The sequence below is a fragment of the Gossypium arboreum genome, chromosome 9 (genome assembly GCF_025698485.1).
Source record: "Gossypium arboreum isolate Shixiya-1 chromosome 9, ASM2569848v2, whole genome shotgun sequence".
Lineage (NCBI taxonomy): Eukaryota > Viridiplantae > Streptophyta > Magnoliopsida > Malvales > Malvaceae > Gossypium > Gossypium arboreum.
In genome coordinates, this window is record NC_069078.1 from 78,528,745 (window position 1) to 78,537,409 (window position 8,665).

Here is an 8,665-nt window from a genome sequence, read left to right on the forward strand (position 1 = left end):
ATCAATACTTAAAATTGACTAGATGAATCCAAACGCATAATAAATGCTTTTAGAATTGTGTGACCCAAATTCTAAGAGATTGCTTGCACGTCAAGTTAAACAAAATATATTTTCTTTTAGAAGATTTAGTATTTATTAGTATAATGTATTTAGCATTTATTAGCATAGTTTATTTGACCTACTAATTTAGCCTATAAATAGGTTCTTTTACAACCTTAAAAAATACACCCATTAGAAATTAGAACTCATAACACATTTAGAAAATTTTGTGTTTACGTTTCGAGGGTTTTTTATTTTTGAGTTTCAAGGGTTTAGTTTTTATCTCCATCTTTTGTACTCTTCATTCTTTTTCTATTATAGTAAAATTGTATTTGCCCGTGGTTTTTTATCCTCTTTGGAGGGGATTTTTCACGTTAAATTTGTGTGTTCAATTTCTCAATTTATTCTGCTATTTTTTTTACTTGTTGCTTAATCGGATCGATCCTAACAAATGGTATCAAAGCTAGTTCAATTTTCATAGATCAGCTCGTTTAGAGATGGCAGCAACAAGGTTTGAAATTGAGAAGTTCGATGGTGAGACAAATTTCAATCTGTGGCAAGTTCGGATAATGACAATTCTAGTTCAAATTGGATTGAAAAAGGTTGTTACCGGGAAAAAGCCTAAGAATCTAAATCAAACAGAATGGGAAGAGCTTGATGAAAAGGCCTTGTCTGCAATCCAGTTTTGCCTCGCGAATACGGTATTGCAAGAGGTATTGATGGAGAAGACCTCATCTGCCTTGTGAAAAATGTTAGAAAATCTTTATACGACTAAGTCATTGGCTAATCGTTTAGTGTTGAAACAACGTCTATTTACGTTTCACATGAACTAATATGTGCTTCTTGGAGATCACATCAATTAATTTATTACTCTTTTAAATGATTTAAAGAACGTTGAATTTCATACTGACGATCAAGATCAGGCTATGCTATTATTGTGCTATTTACCCCATTCATACAAGTCTTTCAGAGGGACCCTGATTTATGGCAGGGACAAACTCTCGTTCGAAGATGTGAAGGGTCATTTATTGAGTAGAGACAAACTCGACAATGAGTTTGGTTTGGATAGCAAGGCAGATAAGCAAGCTTCTGTTTTGGTAGCATCAAAGAAATGAGACAAAAGGTGTCGCTATTGTAAAAAGTTAGGTCACGTCAAAGCAGATTGTTATAAACTACGAAATAAAAGTGTTGCTGAGAGTAATAAGGAAAATGTAGCTGGTGCTAATTTGGCCGATAAAAGCGGTGGTGATTTCTTGTTAGTGTCAACGAGCAATAACTCTAAGCTCACATTTGAGTGGATCCTAGATTCGGGATGTTTTTTCTACATGTAAAGAATGGTTCTCCACATACAGTTCAGTTGAAGATGGAGTTGTGCGCAAAGAAAATGATTCATCTAGTAAGGTAATTGGTATTGGTACTGTTAAAATTAAAATACACGATGAGACGATTAGGACACTCTCAGATGTTAGGTATGTACCTGATTTATGAAAGAATCTCATCTCCTTGAGTATTTTAGACTTGAAAGGATACAGAATCAACATCGAGTTGAGCAACTTTAAAGTATCTCGTGGAGCTCTTGTAACACCCCAAAATTTAAGTATTTATTATTGTATGTTATGTTGCATAAATGCATGTTTGCTTTAGTGGTTGAGTGTCCTGAAAAGTGTTGGAGAAGTCTTGGGTTCAAGCTTTGACTTGTATAAAATTTTGTTTTTACTTGAATTAACCCTGTCTCTAGTCAGTGGGCTTCTTAAATAAATATGGTTAAAATATGACATAAGAAAAGCCTATTGGTCTAGGGGAGAGTGGCGTGATACTGCTACTAAGGGTCTGGAGTTCAAGTTCCGCTGTGCTCAATGAGTGTTTTATTTTGCTTCTCTTGCCGTATGAGAAGTAGAAGTTGACTGAAATACTGCTAGTGAGGAGAGTTTGAATTTGGTGGTTGAGGAGGTAATGGTGAAATGATATTAGGAGGATTTTGTGGGATTTGAATGTGGGGGAGTTGTAGCCGAATAGGGCTTTGACCGCTCAGGATTTCGGCTATGAGTTGGTAAATGGTCACTTCATTTTGGGTTTTTTCCAAATTATGGTTCTTCTCACTCTTTGTTTCTAAGCTGCATATTGCTATTGTTCTTTTCGTGCATCTTTTGGTTCTAGTGTGTTTTAATTCTTCCTTCTCCCCTTTTCACTTTGTTTCCTATGTCGAATACCTTATTGCCTTTGTTTTCGGTTTTGGCAAGTGCTCATTGACTCTTTTTCATATCTTTTTCCTCCTCTTTTAACTCTCGTGGTTATTAGAGTTCATTTCTATCCACCTTGCTATTGTGACCGAATACCCCTTCTTCTCCTCTCTTTTCTTCCTCTAAATTGTTCTTCTTACTATCTCTTCCTATTTAGTAGCCAGGCCGAATACTCCATCCCTTTCGTTGCAGTTTGGTTTTTGTTCTTTGAAAAATCGGTGTGGTGTTTCTTTAGTTTCTAGAACTTCTCGAGGAGTGAAGGAGTTTGCAAGTAAATACTGAAGTAGTCGAAACCTTTCCCTCATCACTCGATCAAGGTAACTCTGTTTGCGATTATTGTGTTCAACTGGAGCATGACTTGTATAGGAGGGTGATGGCCGATTCCCCTATTTTCCCCTATCATTGGTTTTGTGTTTTCAATAAGACAGTATATTGATTCAAGTAATGTGTTTATGTGATCATCATTAATGGATTTCGTTGTTAATGCAGCTATTTGATAAGGTGGGTGAATCAGCCTTCGTCAATGATTTAAATAGGGCTAACCACATTCTTGCAATCAAGGCAAGTATCAAATGTTATTTTGAGTTAAGTGATAGAAAAGGATGATTAACCCTAGGATCAAGTGACTAACGAAATACCTTGATTGAATATAGGTTTGGTGTCCGTGGGCTATTCACACGTTTTCGTAACTAGGTGTGTAACCACACTACTATAAACGTAGATCGACAAAAGTAAAAAAAATATGATTATTGACGCTACACGAGCGTGCGCTCGCTCGTGTGGTAATTCGAATGCCTAAAACGTGGGCATTTGATCGTGGAGGCCACCATGAGCAGTTTTATGGGCTTAGGCCGTTTTGGGCCTCGTTAGGCCGAAATGGGCCATACTGGCCCCATGGACTAGTGGGCCCCACACGGGTAAACCGTATGAAAGCATGGAGAATATTGGGCTAGGCGGTGTAGTTCACGTGGCCAGGGCCATTACTGGGCTAAACGGGCCACACGGGTATGTGGCCCGCTTGGGCCCAATATGGGCCTTAGGCCCATTTTCACTGTTTGATTGTTAAGATTGCACGGGTCGACCGATACGACTGTGGACCTACTGATGGGTCAAAAAGTATACCTAAACCCCAATTTGATGAAATGACTGTTATAACCCTATGAGGTAAAATAATTGATATACCCTTATGATATGAATGATTGTAATTTAGCATGATATGTTGCATACATGTATGATATTATGACATGACATATTGTATGTGGATGGGTTTATTATATTGGGAAGAAGGATACTGTACTGGCAGCTCTGTTGCATATGTTGTTTAGTGCCGCAACCGGTGCTATATTTTAGAGTGTAGGGATGGGTGGGTTGATTTTATTCCCACATGAAGTGCAGGGCTGGACAGAGTGGAGCGTGGAGGATGGATGGGTAGGATTTTTTTTTGCATTTTGTTACTGTTGCTGAAATGGGCTAAGGCCCACACTGATATTGATACTGAAATGGGCTAAAGCCCTAACTGGAAATGAACTGTCACTGAAACAGGCTTAGGCCCAGATTGTGATTGCCACTGTATGACTGACTGTTTGTTTAATAAGGGATCGCACACTGAGTTTTCATAAACTCACCCTTCTGCTTTTCTGCGCAGGTAATCCTTGGCGGATCAGTGCTGCGAGGGACTCCACGGTGGCCACACAACTGCATTAGCTTTCATTTTTAACTTTTAACTTATAAGTATTTTAATTTGGGTGTTTTGTTTTGTAATAAGGCCTCTCTAAGTTTTTATTTTTAATTTGGGATTTATTTACTTGATTTATATCTGCTAGTGGTAGGTCACGGGTTTTCGAAAAAAAAACAATGCTTTTCAAACACCACGTATACTCAACAAATTTTAAAAAGCTTTCGCAACAAACCTTGTTTTAAAAACATAATGAGAATCTAATATGTTCAACATTTTGCTAAGACAACTTGAGTTTTAACAATGAACAAGATATCCTAAACATACGTTAAGTTCGTAAATGGGGTTTTAACATAACACGAATTTTTCAGCGAGATTATGTTTTTCAAAACGCACTTCAACGTGACATCACAGATTCGGCCATAACATCTAGGCCGGGTTTGGGGTGTTACAGCTCTCATTTTGTTAAAAGGTAAAAAGAACTAGCAGTCTTTATATTCTAGAAGGTTCTACAGTGACCGATGAAATTGGACATCCCCTGTCCGTTACAGAGTCGAAGTCAACTCGTTTGGAGCGGAGGCAACTTGGTCATAGGAAGGAAAAATGTATGACTGTTTCGTTGAAGAGAGATTCTCTTTTGGATACAGGTTTTGAAAAGTTAGGGCACTGTGTTTGTGAAAATCAGACCCGAGTTAGTTTTGATTTGGCAGTGGACAAGTAAAAGGCTAGAAGTCTTTCAGCTTCTAAGCACAGATTCGACTCAACTAATTCCCTGCATAGTTCAAGATAGGCCGTGGCGGGCTTTGGCAAAGATGGCGTTGTAATAATTTGTGTCAAGGTGAAGATTGTTAGAGTTGTGTGACCCGAATTCTAAGAGATTGCTTGCAAGTCAAGTTAAACAAAATACATTTTCTTTTTTAGAAGATTTATTAGTATAATATATTTAGCATTTATTAGCATAGTTTATTTGACCTTCTAATTTAACCTATAAATAGGTTCTTTTACAGCCTTAGAAAATACACCCATTAGAGATTAGAACTTATAACAAGTTTAGAGAATTTTGTGTTTACGTTTTGAGGGTTCTTTGTTTTCGGGTTTTGGAGGTTTAGTTTTTATTTCCATCTTTTGTACTCTTCGTTCTTTTGTCATTATAGTAAAATTATCTTTGCCCATGGTTTTTTATCCTCTTTGGAGGAATTTTTCCACGTTAAATTTGTGTGTTCAATTTCTCAATTTATTCTGCTATTTTTTTATTTGTTGTTTAATCGGGTTGATCCTAATAAATGCAATAGTTAAAAATCAAACATAAAAATTGAAAAATCGTATGCTCAAATAATCTTCCAGTAAATCACAACCACCATAAAATTGGAATTAATTGAATGATTGTATCTATCTAAAACCTCTAGATATTAAGAGACAAAAAAAAAATTTAAGAAAAGGGTAGTGTATCAAATCTATTTAAATTCCCACCCGTTACTAAACCTAATTATCCAAGCTAAAACAACAGATGAATAATAATTATGGAATAAGTATAAAATTTATATACAATTTAGATTTAATGTATATTTTGATACACAAAACTTTAATTTTGTATAATTATGCACATGAAACTTGAATTATGCAATATATCAATATAAAATGATGCTAATTCGATAATGTTAGCAATTTGTGAAAATTGAATCAAACTAAAGTTTTATGTGTAAAATCGCACATAATCAAAATTTATGTATAACATTATACATTAAATCAAAATTCATATATAATTTTAAGATTTGTTACTAATAATTATCTAAAACACATAAAACCTTTTAATTTGTTATAAAATTAAGAAATGTATTTAATAATAAATAAACCGACAATGCAATAATATATTGCGCTGTAAGAAGTGTAAAAAACGTTGGAAACTTGAGTCTCAGTAATACTTATTGTATTCTGGTTAGGATGAAGGTGGTTAGGGCTGCCAACGGTATATGGCTGATACTTTGGCTATAACAGGGGGTCCGTATGAGTTATGGTTAATTGCTTGGAGCTGCTGTGTTTCTGAGTGTTTTTTTACCGTTAAGTGTATTATGTTTTTACGCTGTTCATACTGAACATCCCTCTCTAGTCCCTGCCCCTTTTTGTAGGGTAGCTTTTTTTAGTAACCAACAAATTAAAATAAAAATTGTCAACGGTTTTTGTTAACGTAGCAATAGTAATAGAATTAGTCGTCGTTGTTTCTTAAGGTAGGATTCCCAAATCCGAAGCCGGTTTCTCCAAAAACTGGCTTCTGTTTCTTGCCTATAAATAGATTACCCATCAAAAGCCCTCTTCTTCATCTCTATCACACGGTCACTTGCTTACAAATCTCACTGTCAGTTCCTTTCTTTTCTGTTATTTTAAGGTGGGTTAATTAGTCACACTAGTCAGCTTTCTCTTTTCATTTTTCAGTTGTCTTTCTTTATTTCTTACACACACATGCAAAAAATAAAATTAAACGACATCGTGAATGGTGATTGACTGTAAATGTTTTCGACAGAAATATTTCATGTCTCCCCCTGAAATGGCAATGACAAACGGTGAAGCAAAAGAAACTGACGAGTTCCAGAAAGGAGTAAGGCATCTTCTTGAGAATGGAGTTAGAAAACTTCCTAGTAAGTATGTATTGCCGTTATCTGATCGACCCATTGTGGATAAAGAGCAGCTAACTGTGGCTAAATCTAGTCTTAAACTGCCCATAATCGATTTTGCTGAATTACAAGGCCCGAACCGGTCCCAAATCCTCAACTCCCTCTCCTCTGCTTGTGAAGAATATGGGTTTTTTCAGGTACCTTTCAGGCCACAAAGATTTGTTAAGAAAAAATGATTTTTTTTTCAACTATTAAACGGGTCTCTAAATGCTTTATGAAATTCAGGTAGTGAATCATGGGATCCCCATTGAAGTTATAAGAAACATGATTGACGTGAGCGCCAGGTTCTTCAATCTCCCATACGAGGAAAGATCCAAGTACATGTCTTCCGACATGGCCGCACCTGTTCGATATGGAACAAGCTTGAATCAGAACAAAGATGCTGTGTTTTGTTGGAGAGACTTCTTGAAGCTTGTCTGCCATCCATTGTCTGATGTTGTCTCTCATTGGCCTTCTTCTCCCGTGGACTTCAGGTAAAGATAAAAACAACTATTCTATTTTATATTAATTGGGATAATAATAATAATAATAATAATAATCAGTACCTTTATATGATGATTTTAATTGTTTTTGTTAATTTAACAGGGAATCAGTGGCCACCTACGCAAAAGAAACAAAATACTTGTTTCTAAGAATAATGGAGGCCATCCTAGAGAGCTTGGGCCTGTGGGGTGCCACCAAAGATGACAGGACACCAGAAAATGATGAAATCCTCAAGCAATTGGATGGTGGAAGCCAGCTAATGGTGGTTAACTGTTTCCCTCCATGCCCTGAACCTGACCTCACATTAGGAATGCCACCACACTCGGATTATGGATTCTTAACCCTTCTTCTCCAAGATGATGTTGAAGGTTTACAGATTCAATACAAAGGAGAATGGATCACCGTTGAACCAATGCAAAATTCTTTTGTTGTCAACATTGGTGATCACCTTGAGGTAAGCATTAGCCGATCATATTGTGTCGGTGATAACCGAAAAATATTGTTGGTGTTGACTTTAGTTTTGTTTCTTTGTTATTATGATTAGATATTTAGCAACGGCAGATACAAAAGTGTGTTGCATAGAGTTATTGTGAATCCTGCTAAGCTTCGGCTATCAGTGGCCTTATTGCATAGCCTACCTTTCGATTACATGGTTAGACCGTCGCCGAAACTAATTGACGACGCTAATCCAAGGCGCTACAAAGATACAGATTTTGCCACTTTTCTCCATTACATCTCAACCTGTGAGCCCAAGAAAAAAAACTTCTTGGAGTCTAGGAAATTTACCTGACTACTTCCTTTTGTACAACATCTATATTAATAAATTGGATTATGTCCCCCGTGATGGTATTACTTGAATTACATGTAATTGTTATTTATCTATTTATTTATTTTTCCTTAGGTCAACTCTAAGGAGAAAAAAGAAAAGAAAAAACCAAAAAAGATTAGCTCACGTCCCTACGTTATACATACTACGTTCCAATGACGAACGAGACAAATGGGCAGTTGGACGAGCAGAAAGTTTGAACAAATATAATATATTTGTTCATATGATAAATAGTATACAGAAAGCAAATAAAAGGAAAGACTTAATTAATCAGGTCAATTCTTGTGTTTTCTTTCATTAAATCATACCCAATTTGTATTATTGACATTACGGTATCGGTATTCTAGTCCCAAAATGAAAGCTTAAGATAAGTAGAAATTAGAGCATCAGTATTAAACTTTGGGAGACATAAGCCAAATAAGTAGCCTACTTCTAAGCACTCTTTAAAATAAACAAGAATAAAATAAATGGCTTGAGATTAGCTTAATCTGTAATTTTAGGGTTTATTTTAGAATTTGCTTTTGTTTTAATTATATATTTTTGCCAAATAAATGGCCTTTTGTTTTACATTGTTGTCAAAGAGTGTTTGTGAAAAATTAAAATAATTATTTTAAACATGATATTATAAAATAAAAATTAATTTAAATAATATTCAAATTCATTACTATTATGATAGATGAAATATCAGTGTAAATACTTTTAAACAACTAATATAAATTGTATAAATAGATAT

The 8,665-nt window shown here is 35.5% G+C and overlaps 1 protein-coding gene across 1 annotated transcript; it reads left to right on the forward strand.

The window, feature by feature from the left end:
- The first annotated feature begins 6,142 nt into the window (after nt 1-6,142).
- LOC108455617 (probable 2-oxoglutarate-dependent dioxygenase SLC1) lies at nt 6,143-7,964 on the forward strand. The gene is made up of 4 exons (XM_017754157.2): nt 6,143-6,760; nt 6,849-7,096; nt 7,209-7,560; nt 7,651-7,964. The coding sequence occupies exons 1-4, from the start codon at nt 6,443-6,445 to the stop codon at nt 7,894-7,896; spliced, it is 1,164 nt and encodes a 387-aa protein (XP_017609646.2). The 5' UTR covers nt 6,143-6,442; the 3' UTR covers nt 7,897-7,964.
- The last annotated feature ends 701 nt before the right edge of the window (nt 7,965-8,665 follow it).

Bases quoted from the DNA above. Each gene is read 5' to 3' on its own strand.
- LOC108455617 (XM_017754157.2), top strand. From the start codon at position 6,443: ATGGTGATTGACTGTAAATGTTTTCGACAGAAATATTTCATGTCTCCC. The intron at 7,097-7,208 runs GTAAAGATAAAA...TTAATTTAACAG, and splicing joins TCTTCTCCCGTGGACTTCAG to GGAATCAGTGGCCACCTACG. The intron at 7,561-7,650 runs GTAAGCATTAGC...TATTATGATTAG, and splicing joins ACATTGGTGATCACCTTGAG to ATATTTAGCAACGGCAGATA.